General features: G+C 49.1%; 1 protein-coding gene across 1 annotated transcript in view; it reads right to left on the bottom strand.

Moving 5' to 3' along the window:
* Positions 1–10,509: 10,509 nt before the first annotated feature.
* LOC147638732 (uncharacterized) overlaps positions 10,510–13,975 on the bottom strand; it is a 94,487-nt gene continuing 91,021 nt past the window's right edge. Inside the window, exons 5-6 of the mRNA XM_086798810.1 lie at positions 10,727–10,799; positions 10,510–10,597 (exon numbers count right to left, since the gene is read on the bottom strand). Of these exons, the coding sequence (XP_086654936.1) occupies positions 10,510–10,597; positions 10,727–10,799 (161 nt within the window). The remainder of the gene's footprint in view (positions 10,598–10,726; positions 10,800–13,975) is intronic.

Below are 13,975 nucleotides of genomic sequence, written 5' to 3' on the forward strand. Positions count from 1 at the left end.
GCAATTTGGCCTAAACTAGTTCCTCCTTTAAGGCTGAAATCTCAGCCTCTTGCTTGGATGTTCTCTCTTCGAGCTCTTGGATTTTGTCAAATCCCTTATCGAGTTTGGAGAGGCGGTTTATGATTGCGGTAACGGAAGAGTCGACCATCTTCTTGTTTTCTTTGATAATTCTGCTGAGCTTGTCCTCACGAGCTCCTCTTTAACTCCGATCTTGGCCATGACTTTTTGCAGTACTTCCCACAGCCAATGGACTAGAAATTAATCCATGACACCTGCGCGCAGCGCGAAACAACAGCAGCAGGGGGGGGGGGGGGGGGGGGGGGGGGGGGGGTCAAGCCATGTAGAGAAAAGAGAAGAGATTCAGCAGAGAGAGAGAGAGAGTTATGTTGCTACCTTGGGGGCCTGAGGAAGGGTGGGTGGGAAGAGGTAGGCAGAGGGACGGGCCAGCCCAAGCGGGAGAGAGGTGGGCGAACAGCGGAGAGAGAGAGAGAGAGAGAGAGAGAGAGAGAGAGAGAGAGAGAGAGGGGGCGGCGGAAGCGAAACAGAGAGAGGGCGAACAGCCAACAAGGAGAGGGCGGGCAAGCAGGGGCGAGCGATGGCGAAGAGAGAGAGAGAGAGAGAGAGAGAGAGAGAGAGAGAGAGAGAGAAAGAAAGAAAGATATATTAACGTCTACGAGAGGCCAAAGTTGGCCTATTAGACAAAAAATAATACAACTGTGTTCTTCCGGTCATCGGAGAGAGAGAGAGACTGACTTGAGCGTGTGCAGTAGGCTCGAAGCGCAGCACGACCAGCACGAGAACCTTGAGCGCGCGCCACCGAATAGAGGCTGTCACACGCACGTAAGGAAAAGCAAAAAAAAAAAAAAAAGCGAAAAGAGAGAGAGAGAGAGAGAGAGAGAGAGAAAGCTGTATTAACGTCTATTAGAGGCCGAACTCGACCTATGAGACAAATCAATGTACAACTGTCGATGTCTTCCGGATGTCCAGAAAAATGAACGTGAAATAAACTATGAAAGTACTGAGCTAGTGGGGGGGGGTGATGGATGGAGCACTACTGCTAGAGGCTCCATATGCAACCTATATGCGTAGGGTATACAAGAATGCAATGCAGATCTGTCTAGCTCCAACCAGTACCATAATTGGGGTGTAATATGTGATACATAGGCGATGGTAAGGCAAAAATACCTCGGAGCATGATCTCCGGGTGTGTGTGTGTAAGTGAGCTAGCCACTCCTGGATATGGTGCTGATGTCGAGTCCGTATCTCTGTGATCTCCCTCTGATGTAGTCTGGGGAGTCTAGTAGCCTGGTGCTCTCGGTCTCCGTCTGGCTCGGAGGTCCGCAGCGCGCTGAAGTGTAACCCCTCCTATGTCAGGGTAGGCACTATTTTAGATAAATTTATTTATCTATGAGAAATATTTAAATGTTAAAAGAGGAATTCCTATGAATCTGTGGAAGAAATCAGTGAGCTGGAACTGTCGCCCACCCCTCCCTGTGGTATGAGTCCGTAGCAGTGTGGCACTGTGTCTCTAGCAAGAACTGGCCAAATCTGCGCAGGTCTGCGGACTCCATGATCTGGCGGAGTGAGGGATGTCCACTGAAGATGGTGGTGTCTCTCTCTCTAATGACACTATATGCTCTGCATCTGCATACATAATGTTCCTCACTCTCAACCTCCTCCTGGCATAGTCTGCATATCCTCTCTGCTCTGGGGATCCGTGCTGCCCTACCTGCCTCAATCTCAAGCTGGTGTGATGACACCCTGAGGTGGCCAAACGCCACTCCGGCACTGTGAGGCATGTACACATCCATGTATCCAGGTCTCTGTATGAATCCATCCGCCGCTGAGATACGCATAAACTGATCTCTGTAGTATAGCATCTTCGGCAGTAGAGGCTGACTGGGTGTAATCCAAGTGTCCTGAGTGTATCGCTGCCATAAATCCTATCGAAGGACTCTGCTCCTCTCACTGTGAGAGAGCTGGATGTGTGGTGCATGTATATCATACTGGAAAGGTTGCAGGTGATCTATGTCAAGACCATGCTGAGTGAGCCACTATATCATCTGTGAATACCATGATCTCCTATCTCCACTTTCTGCGAGCTGCTTGGACGCCTCAAAAGCTCTATGTGAGAGTCGATCTGATGGCATATCTCTGAACCCCTGTATGAAGCAGATCGTCTGGAAGAGAGCCTCTACTAGCATAGGAGGTGCAGCAAACTCCGTCCGGACAATGTCATGTGTGACGGAGGGTTTGCTGCATATCATCCGTGAGAGCATGAGAATCTGAGGCCTCTCTATCTGAGACCATGTGGAGGTGGTGATCCCAGGTGCCCATACTACTGCAGCATACATCAAAGCAGGGGTGACTAGTGTGTCAAACAACCACCCCTTCGTGCGGGGCTCCTGGAAGTGTGCCCGGTGACAGTCTCTCTAGCATGGCCAGAGCTGCGTACCCTCGTGTGAGTCTATCCCTGGCTGCCTGTGCCATTGTAAATCTTCCTGGCGGAGTCGTAAATGTAATCCTCAGGTACACATATGAGTCTACAACCTCTACCTGTCATCCTGCTAGTGTGAAGATGGCCTGTCGTCGAACCGGCCCTGAGGTGTGGAAAATCATGGCCTTGGTTTTCCCAAGGTTCACTGTAAGCCCCCTCTGTGTGCAGAAGTCGTCGAGTGCATGGAGATGGTGCTGTAGTCCCACCTACGACTCAGAGACCAGAATAATATCATCTGCATATAGCATAGTGTGGACTGTGGTACCTGAGATGTCTACCCCGTCCCCACCACCGTGACCAATGAAGTCAGCCACCTCATCGATGTATAGCCCAAATAGTGTAGGAGAGAGTGGGCATCCTTGCTTCACACCTATGGTGCTAGCAATAACATCAAATAGCCCCTCGAGGCATCGTATGCGCCCGAGGACCTGCTCATAGAAAGCATAGATGCCCCAAACCACTGATGGGATCCCCAATGACTGTAGGCGCTGGAAGAGTCTCTCTCGTGGCACCGTGTCAAATGCTTTGTAGAAATCCACAAAGCAGTAGTATAATCTCTTCTCCCGTGCCCTAGCCTAGTCAATCAGACATCTCAAAGTGAATATATGGAGAAAGCTCGTCGGACTCCAACCTGCCCTTGTGCTCGCAGTCCCTCCTCGTCTGCATATGAGCCTCGAGCACTGCGCCATAAAGTTTGGCCAATGTATGACCAATCATGATAGTCCTGTAGTTGCTGGGGTCTAGCATGTCTCCCGCTTTGTGGAGAGGCACGATGGTGTGCATAGTCCACTCAACTGGTAGGCCCTCCACTAGTGCCCTATTAAAGAGGTGAGCAACAAAGGGTCCCAGTGTGCCAACTGCATAAATAAGATGCTCACTCTGTATACCTGTGTCGTCAGTCGATCTCCCATGCTGTAACCGGCGGATAGCTCTCTCTACCATCGAGGCGGTAAAGAAAGTAGAGGTGGTAGGGCAAGACTCCTGTGGCTGTGGTATGGGCGGCTACTGAGGGATATGGTAGAGGCTCTTTGCATGTGTGTGCCATGTGTGTGGATCCTCAATCGGGGGGCGAGGCTCTCTCATCTTGCGCCATGCAGTGGCTGCATCTCTGCTCATGAGTAGGTGGTATATATCCCAGTACTATGCCTCCTCATATGCACGCCTCTTACGGCGTGTGAGGGTCCTCATCTGTCGGCTCGCCTCTCTCTATGTAATGGTCCACAGTGCTCTCTGGGCACAGAGGTGTCTTTATAGCTCTCTGCACTCATCATAATACCACCAATTCTGGGGCATGCTCCCAGATCTATCTGTGTGTGCAGTGTGTGTATGATGGGGGAAGTTGCGGGTGGCGCCCGTATGTAGTAGGGATGACAGTTGGGTGGTGAGTGTGTCTAGAGGTGACAGGGGATCCATCCGGAGTAGCCCGTCATATACACGATGCTCATATATGTCTGCCAAGTCATGGGTGAAGTAGAAAGTTGTATGCGATGCCTGTGTGGGCTGTGTGGGTGCTGGTGTGGAGCTCGCCAGTAATAGTAAGAGGTACGTGTGATCCGCACCAATAGGACAGGGGGGGATGGTGAAAGATGTCACTGCCTGTGTGGTCTCCATGGACCCCATGATGTAGTCCACTGTGCTCCTCCCCTCCCCCCCCCCCCCCCTCCCCCGATCGTGGAAAGCATGTCAGTGCTCCTGAATCCTGCCACTGTCTCATCCCATTATAAATAACGAGATGGTGTCGCGCTCCCAGCTCAAGTAAGTGATGACCATATCTAGTGTTATTCGGCCCCATGTGCTTTGACACCCTGCAAGCTCCCGTGTCCTCCACCTCTAGTGTGTGCATCACCTCGGGGTGCTCGAAATCATAAATGTCGCACTGTTGGCTTTGTGTCCGTGCATTGAAGTCCCCCATAAGGAGGACTTCCCCCAGGTTAGAGTAGTGTATGATCTTATCTGAAAGGGCTGCATATGGTGACTCTCCCAATGGCCCTGTGTCCTCCTCCCCTCTACTCTCCTCCTCTGTTGTCATGGCATATCTCGATCCCCTAGGAGAGAAGTAGCATAGAGCAATGTATAACACCCTGTCTGCCAAGAGCTGCAGTCTAATCCACATGTATCTAGCCTCCTGGTCACGTGCTACAACCTGTAGGCGCTCTTGTAGCTCTCGCTTGAAGAGTACCGCTATACCTCCAGATCCTCTCGATGTGCTCTACCGTGTGGTTTAGCTCCATCCTGTACCATACTGGGGGTAGAAAATGATATACATCAATGAAGGGGGTGTCCACAACTCCCTGAAGAACATGCCTGGGTGTGCTCTGAAGCGAGCCAGTCGCTCCGCACCCTCTCTGTGAAACTGAGCTCTGATCTCTGTCATCTCTCTCTGGTATAGGCGTGGTGTCCGAAAGCCAGGTGTCCTCTGTCTCCTGCGGGCTCTGAGTGTCTCTACTCTCTGGAGAGTAATTCCCTGCCGTGTAGGGGCTGGGAGTGGGATGGATCTCTGAAAAAATGTAGTAATCTGTGTCTGTCGTCCCCCCTCTGGAGCTGTCTGAGCCTGTAATGATGTCTCTGTGACGCTGTGTATCTAGAATGAATCTCCCCGGTATGCGCTGGTCTGCTGCCTCAAAGATCTGGTGTAGGGAATGTGGCTCTCTGAATAAAATGGGATATCTCTCTCTGATGGCTGTATATGCTCTGCATCTGCATACATAATGCTCCTCACTCTCCACCTCCTCTCTGCACAATCTACATACCCTCTCCTCTCGGGGGATCCGTGCTGCTCTGCCAGTCTCAATCTCCAATCGGTGTGATGAAACTCTAAGCTGACCAATAGCCACTCGGGACCCGTGTGGTAAAAAGCCCTCCATGTATCTAGGCCTCTCTATAAATCCATCATTAGTGATACTCATGAAGTGATCTCTGTAGTATAGCATCTTCGGTGGAAGAGGCTGTGTAGGCGATATCCATGTCTCTTGTGTATAGAGCTACCATAGATCGTGTCTCAATACTCTGTTCCTCTCACTATGAGAGAGACGGATATGTGGTGCATCCCTGTCATACTGGAATGGTGGTAGATGATCCATGTCTAGGCCATGCTGTGATAACCAATGTGTGACCTGTGCATACCATGATCCTTTGTCTCCTGCCTCAGCCAGCTGTCTAGATGCCTCAAAAGCTCTGTATGACAATCTGTCCTGTGGCATCTCTCTGAATCTGTCTCGCAGGCATATTGTCTGAAATATGGCCTCTACCATCATAGGAGGCGCAGCAAACTCTGCTCGGATAATGTCATGAGGTACTGACGGTTTGCTGCGTATCATGCGTGCCATCATGAGGGCCTGTGGTCTCTCTATCTGTGTCCACCAATGGGTAGCAAGGCCTGGCGCCCATACCGCTACTCCATACATCAATGACAGTGTGACTAATGTGTCAAATAGCCACCCCTTCGTCCGGGGCTCCTGAAAATGCGCCTGGTGGCACTGTCTCTCTAGCATAGTCAATGCTGCATATCCCCGTGTCAATCTAGCTCTGGCTGCTGAACCCATGGTGAAGCGTGTGGCTGTTGCTGCAGAGAAGGTAACCCCTAGGTACACGTATGATGTCACCACCTCCACCTGGTGTCCTGCGAGAGTGAATGTCAGCTGACTCCTGCCCTGTCTCGATGTATGAAAGACCATAACCTTGGTTTTCCCAAGGTTCACAGTAAGACCCCTCTGTGTGCAGAAATCATCGAGTGCATGTAGATGCTGATGTAGACCACCTGGAGACTCAGACACTAATACAATATCATCAGCATAAAGCATAATATGTACTGAGGTACCTGCTAAATCAACTCCATCTCCGCCTCCCCGTGTAATGAAGTCAGCCACCTCATCAATGTATAACCCAAATAGCGTGGGGGAAAGTGGGCATCCTTGCTTCACACCAATGGTGCTAGCAATAGTCTCGGACATACTTCCTGGACATCTGACTCGCCCAAAAACCTACTCATATAATGCATAGATGGCCCATGTCATATCTGCTGGTATGCCAAGAGACTACAGGCGGTGAAAGAGCCTCTCTCGTGGTACTGTGTCAAATGCCTTGCGGAAATCCACAAAGCAGCAATAGAGCTTTCTCTTCCTCACTCTGGCCTGATCAATCATACATCTCAAAGTGAATACATGGTCAGTGGTAGAGAAAGCTCTCCTGAAGCCTGCCTGCCTGCCCTGATCAGCGTAAACTTGCTCGCTCAGCATATAAGCTAAGCTCTTGCTCCAACACTGCACCATAGAGTTTCGCTAGCACGTGGCCAACCGTAACCGTCCTGTAGTTGCTCGGATCGAGCATATCCCCTGTTTTGTGAATCGGCACAATGGTGTGCATCGTCCACTCCGCAGGTAAACCCTCTGCTAGTGCCCTGTTAAACAGCTGTGCAAGAAAGGAGCCAAAGAATCTACAGCATATATGAGATGCTCACCTTGCAAGCCCATATGGTCGGCGGCCCGTCCATGCTGTACGCGGCGGATAGCTTCCTGTACCATCGAGTGGGTAAAGAAGCTAGCTATGGTAGGTCGAGGCTCCTGTTGGCTGAGGTATAGGTGGCTACTGTGGGGCGTGGTATAGGCCCTCTGCATATGTGTGCCATGTCTGTGGGTCTGCAATAGGTGTCGGTGTCCGGGGCTCCCTGAAGTGCCGCCATGAGACAGGGCTATCTCTACTCATGAAGAAATGAAAGATCTCTAGCTCCTGTGTCTCTGCGAAGGCCCGCCTTTTGCGGCGAGTAAGTCTCCTCATCTCTCTCCTCGACTCCTGCTCTATGATGGCTCCCAAGGCTCTCTGTATGCGGAGCCGAGTATAGGGCTCTGCACTCGTCATCATACCATCTGTTCTGGGGCATAGTCCCAGATCTCGCAAGCTCTCCTGAGTGGACACGATGTGGAAAGCTCTGTAATGTAGCCGTGTGTAGGAGTGATGCCAACTGGGCTATAATGGTATCCATAGGTGCCAGGGGATCCATGAGTAGGAGCCCATCCTCTACTCTGCCAGTGTATATGTCTGCCATGTCATGTGTGAAGTAGATGGTAGTGTGTGGCGTCGGTATGTGGGGGGCTGGTGATACTGGTGATCCGGCTAGTGAAAATGCCAAGTATGTATGATCTGCCCCAATAGGACGAGGTGGAATGGAGAATGAGGTGACAAGCTGTGATGCCTCCAAAGACCCCATAATGTAGTCTACTACCGTGTTTCCGGTCCATGTGGGAAGCATGTCAGCCCTCCTAATCCCGGCCACTGTAGCATCCCGTTATAAATAACGAGACGATGCCTGGCTCCCAACTCTAGTAAGTGGTCCCCATAGTGTCCTCTATCTGGTCCAGTGTCCTCTGATGCCCGACTAGTCCCTATCTCCTCTGGATCCACAGGGTGGAGGATCTCCATGTCATCATAGTCATAAACCTCACACTGCCTGCTCTGTGTGTGGGCATTGAAGTCGCCCGTAAGAAATACTTCCCCTAGTGTAGAATAATGCATAATCTCCTCTGACAGACAAGTGTATGGCGAGGCTCCTGTCTCCTCCTCATGTGGCATGCCCTCTGTAATGACATAGGAGGATCTTGATGGGGAAAAGTAACATAGAGCTATGTATATAACCCTGTCCTGTGAGAGCTGTAAGCTGATCCACATGTATTTGGCCTCTGGATCCTGTGCTACCACTCTCAATCTCCCCTGTAGCTCTCATCTGAATAGAACTGCTACTCCCCCCGACCCTCTCGAGGTACCCTGGTGTGTGGTCCTCCTGTGTGCTGACTCCCACTGGAATCCCTCTACTCGAGGTAGCACTCTCTCTGGGCTCTGATGTGTCTCTGTCAGAAAGATGATGTCTCTCCCCACCATAACATGCTCCAGTCGTCCAGGCTACACCCATAGTGAACCATTACAGTTCCATACTGCCATGTGTATCTCTGTCAGTGGCCTGGTCTGTGTCCCATAGGCCCCAAACCGCTAATCCATGGGCCGGCCATCAATGATGACCCGACCATCTCGATAGAAGGCCTTCTTGCCTTCTCTCCTCGCGTGTAAGACTCATGGCATGCAAGCTCTCCTATGCTCAAGCTGCATCCTCGTGAGATCATCATCCAAGAAAATAGGAGCTCCCTCTAAACCCCGTAGTACGACCCTCTTCCTCATCAAGGTGACCCTCTCCGTCTCTCCTGCAAACTGTAGGATGAGGGCTCGCTTGCGTGTTGAGTCTTTCCCGGCTCTCCATGCTTTGGTGAAGGGGAGAGGGTGCTCTTCCTTATAGCCGAGCTTCAAGCATAGAAGTTGTCCATCTTTCTCGGGAATGGATTCGGGTGTCTCGGCTATACCTGTGACTCCCCCAAGGGCCCGTGAGACCAAAAGTAATACAATGGTACCATGGATATATTGAGCCATGGAAAACTTAAAGAAAAAGTAAAATAAAAACATCTGATAGTAAAGTGATCAGCAGATGATCTTGTGTAGAGTGAGATATGCTGTGATCAGCTAATGTTGATACCCACCTCGGCCAGAACCGATCTGATCGTGGAGTGAATGTCAGGCCTCTGTGATGGGAGCGTGACATGTCGACGGAGAACCTCACAAATCTATCTCTATGTGGTGGAGGGTCCTGATGCTCGGGGTCGGGGACGTCTGGCTCGTAGAATGGATCAAGCTCTCTCACTAAGAACTCCTCTAGGGCCTGGAGTTAGAGCGTGGGTACAGGTAGTGAGCTCTGATGTTGTAGTAGAGGAACTGTTGTGGGCAGTGGATTCCGATGTGGATGTATGTACCACAAAGAAATCTGTGATGGCTCTCTGTGAGGTGTCCTATCGGAGCCGAGGCTCTCTCAGCATGCTGCCTCAACACTACATCCCTATGTCATCTTAGCTCTATCAAGTACATGCCCAAGCACCTCTAGTCCTCAAATTGCATCACCTGTGTGAGTGGTCCGAAACCCTCTCGGAAGAGGCAGTGGAATCTCCCTCGTATCTCATAGTAAGCTGAGCAAATGAGCATATAATGGGCCTCATCCTCTACTGCTCCTGTGATGCATATTGTGCATGTCCTCTCCTCATGTGGGATATCCTCAGCTCTGCCAGTCTCTACTCTGAGGCGGTGGGAGGATACCCTGAGCTGGCCGATCGTGATACGCATGGCACGTGACATGTGTATCTGTATCTATCCCGAGATCTCAAAGAATCCATCCTCGAAGAGTCTCAAGAAGTGATCTCTGTAGAATCACACTTCTTACCAATCTCTAACGGAGACACCCATGTCTGGTGTATGTGTAGCCCAAGTAGATCTAACCTGATGATCCGGTTGATCTCCTGACGTGAGAGATCAAGGTATGGGGAGTCCAAGCTATAATCAGTACCCTCACATGAAGATGTGGTTTACACACATTCATGGTATTTTGGGGCTGCTTTTGATGATTGCCCATGTGTATGGTCAGATGATGGTTGCTTATCCAGCATCTCCTATGGGGAGAGTAAGGCCCTCAAAGCTTGTACATGATATTTTCTCCTTGGGTAATAAAATACTCTTAGGGGAGGGAGGGGGAGGGGGAGGGGGAGGGGGATTGGCCTATTCCGGCTTCTTTGGGCGGGGGGGGGGGGGGGGGGGGGGGGGTGTCAGTCTCGGCTCATTTCGGCCTCCATGTGCTGTCAGACATGCATATCTCTCTTTTACAGTTTTCAGGAATTAAGTGGCATATGTTTAAGGTTGTGGCCAATTTAAGTGTTTCATTGCATTAATGGTCAAGTATGTGAAACCCCTGCCCACTCGAAGTTACAGCTACATCAACACAATAGGTTGTAAAACATCTATAAAAACCAATCCTCCTGATTCGTGCAAGCAACAACTGGCATTAATAGATACATCTAAAAAGAGGAGGTAATAAAGTACATGCAATATTCAAAAACTGCAGCAAACAACAGATGGGCGAATTATAAAATCATATTTGACTTGAGCTAGAGCAGAGACTGAATGGTGACAGGTGACCTCAAATCTCAGTTTCATACATACACATAGGTTTTTGTATTAGGCTGCACCCTCTTGTAATCTTCTACCATCGTTCCCAGCACATCTACTACTTGCTGAATCCTGCAACATAAGACCAAAACTTTTTTGAAGCAAGATCAAAAACCATGACTAGTTCTTGCATAAACAAACTTAGACAGTGCAAAAACGTGTCAAAGCAGAAGAAGATAATCTGGTCTAGATAAATGTCACCTGTCACCAGATTCACATCTTATAAGCGCTTGGAACAACCAATTGTACGATTCCGTGTCTGGCTTTTTATCATCTGCAACATAAAGGCATCTTTTATACCACTGGACATTTATGATTTTCACACAATCCAATGAAATAGCATTACCAAGTATTTCTAGACCAACAAGGATACCAAAATGGCACCGAAGCTCAGTGATCAAAAGCATTACCTCTTTGCATAGTTTGCCACATCCCTAGTACATGTTACCTTGGAATTCATAATTTATAATATTTTACATTGATTAATCAGCGTAAAAGGGTGCAAGCAAGGTTCTTTGAATGTGTGAACCTGTCACCAGCCTCAACATTTCCCAATATGAAAGGGTTCTGATGGACTCTAGAACGTCTAAATATTTGGAAAGTACAAGCTTTGGGAATGGGGGATTATCCTAGAATACAAAGGATCACACTCCTAAAATTTAGGAGAGTTGCTATTTTTGGCCTAACTCCGATGGAAATTCTATTCGCGTCATTACATCTGGAATTGAGAAAATTCCAAGAGTTGCCAAAGTACCTATGACAAAAGGTCTACCGGTTGGAATATTTTTAGAGGTAAAGATTATGGGAGGACCCGTCCCTTAGATTGGGACATGTGGCAAAAAAGTGGATCAAAGTGAGACAAGTGGCCCCACACTTGTCACTTCAGTTATTGTGTGGCTCTCCACTTGTCATTATAGCCTTTTCTTGCCATTAGTTCATGGGAGGCCCAAATCTTTAAATTGGAGCCATCTCTCTTCATTTGGAGGAGGCTATCTTGCTGCAGACTAGCCTTTACCATGTTGGCTGCTCGCCTTCTTGTCTACATCACTCTATGGAGAGTCTACACTACTTCACTCCCCTCTATAAAAGTCATCGTACCTGTTGTACTAGCCACTATACCGGCTGCACCAGCCACTGTAGAGTCTACACTACTTCACTCCCCTCTATAAAAGTTCTCGTACCTGCTGTATCAGCCACTGTACCTGTTGTACCAGCAATTGTACCGGCTGCACCAGCCCCTATACTAATTGTGCTAGTCATTGTATCTGCTGTACCAACCGATGTACCAGCTGCACCAAACCCTGTACCGGCTGCACCTATACTGGCTGTACCGGCTGCAGTGAAGATTGTACCAGTCGTACCCACCCATATGGTTCTATTATGGTAGAGACAAAGGGGTATTTATGGTGCTGAATATTTACAGTTTTTCTCTAGGAGTTGGAAGGCCTAGTCATTGGGGAAGATTAGTAGCCCTTGCCAGGTATATTAGCGGCAGTTACAGAACCACTCTCGTAGAGGTATAAGTAACCATAAAAAGGGCTTTTGAGATCTTCAAGTAAGAGACAATTTTACATTAGTGTAATAACCCATGCCCTTACTTGCCACAGCATGCACAACCAATTTTGTAGCATCCACAGAATCCAAAGAATCAACCAAAGAAGGCCAAAAAAAAAAGGGAAAAAAAAAAGTAAACCCCCATTAACCACAATGGCAGCAACCCCTTAGGATCATAGTCACCAGAAATGAGAAACGGGAACGGAAACGTTCGAGGAATGGAATCTAGGAAACAAGTTTTTAGGGGTGGAAACGGCCATTTCCTGTGACAATATCACTTGGAAAACAAGAAACGGCCATGGAAACGGATGGGATCTTGAAACGGAGAAACGCGTTTCTAGGGACTAAAACGGCCGTTTCCTATGACTATGCTTAGGATACAATGAATGCTCTCTCGATGACAAGGTCTCCCTCAATCTCACTGAGCTAGAGCCAACATGACTATACAAGAGCACCTTGCATGGGAACCCACTCTCTACCTTGATTGATGGAGTGCATCAGAAGACATTATTCCGAAGAGGATGGTGAAAAGGTTGAAACTATCCGCACACTTGGGGAGAGGATGTTGGAGAGGGTGAAACTATCCACAACACACCTGCTCCATCTTCCATTCCTGGGGGAGCCTTTTTGTTGATTTGTGATGCAAAAGGAGGAGAGTCTGGCATTGTGCCACAACAGCCATTGGCCATCCAGTGGCATCTAAAAGCAGAAAACTCCAAGGAATTGGGTTTAGTTATTCCACATATGACCATCAATCTGTTGGATACCATTTGACTCAGTCTCAAGAAGATTTGTCGCCTCAACCATAACTCAACATTCTAGTGTTTGTGTGTCGCATGGATCCCGCACTTGGACATGACTATTCAGAAAGTGCAAGACCTAGACCAAACACTCAGCATTTTGTGAGCCCTTGTCCAAGGACGAGTCGCCAACGCACCGCCATCAAGTCATGCAAGTCCTACACTGTCTAGTCGTGTCATCCTACAATGAATACCCACAGCAGTAGCAGGGCACTGGCAATCTCAAGGCCTCCCTCCTCAGTTTCTCTCAGATTTTAGGAAGAGGCTATGAGACAGTTTTAGGCCGCGAAAGATCACTCTGTTTTTGTGGTAGTTGGCACATCGGAGCTTGACAGATAGCACTTGGCTGGACATCGGAGGTGAGCCAACATTTTGTTCAAGGTGTGGCCACCTCCAAGAGTCCCAGTGACATTGCCTTTGGGATTTGCCGAAGGCTCAGCACGTTTGGCAGAGGATTCTCCGCATTTTCACTACAAACCCGGCACTCTAGAAATGCAAATGAACAAGCCTTCTACTCAGATACATGTAGAGGTAGAGGCAAGTCTATCATCCTCCCGCACAGTTACTTGGGGCACAGTTGATTGGCCACTGAGGCTAAGGCCTCCATGGCATATGAGGAGGATGGTTGGTTTGTGGAGGCCTTGCCTTGCAGGTCTCTCATCTCCGTAACAGTGCAATTTCGATTCCAACTCCCTCCACTAATCATTGGACTCATGTTTCTTGCCAGAGATGGGAGATTTGCAGCAATATTGCGACATGGCATATTTGGAGACCTTGTTGTAGCGAGACTATTGAGGGCACCCTCAGCCTGCCAGCGGAGTCCATCTGGAGCATCTAGCTTGATATCATTCATACCCTCCGTGGACAATGGGGGAAGCTTCAAAGAGGCTCCAATCGCATGCGGCAACGCCGCGATGCCTTTTTGAGGATTTGGCGTCATAGTCCTTTTCTCACTGACAGTGATGGTGAGCCCACTTGGCATTATAGACCACCTGTGCTATTTGTTCCCCACACCCCCGCCCCCAAAAAAATGTATGAGTAGCCTTCTCCAGTGTCAACCCCGTAGTTGAACAACCTACCCATGACCCTATTAGAA

The sequence above is a fragment of the Cibotium barometz genome, chromosome 5 (genome assembly GCF_041138505.1).
Source record: "Cibotium barometz isolate CiBa-2024 chromosome 5, ASM4113850v1, whole genome shotgun sequence".
NCBI lineage: Eukaryota > Viridiplantae > Streptophyta > Polypodiopsida > Cyatheales > Cibotiaceae > Cibotium > Cibotium barometz.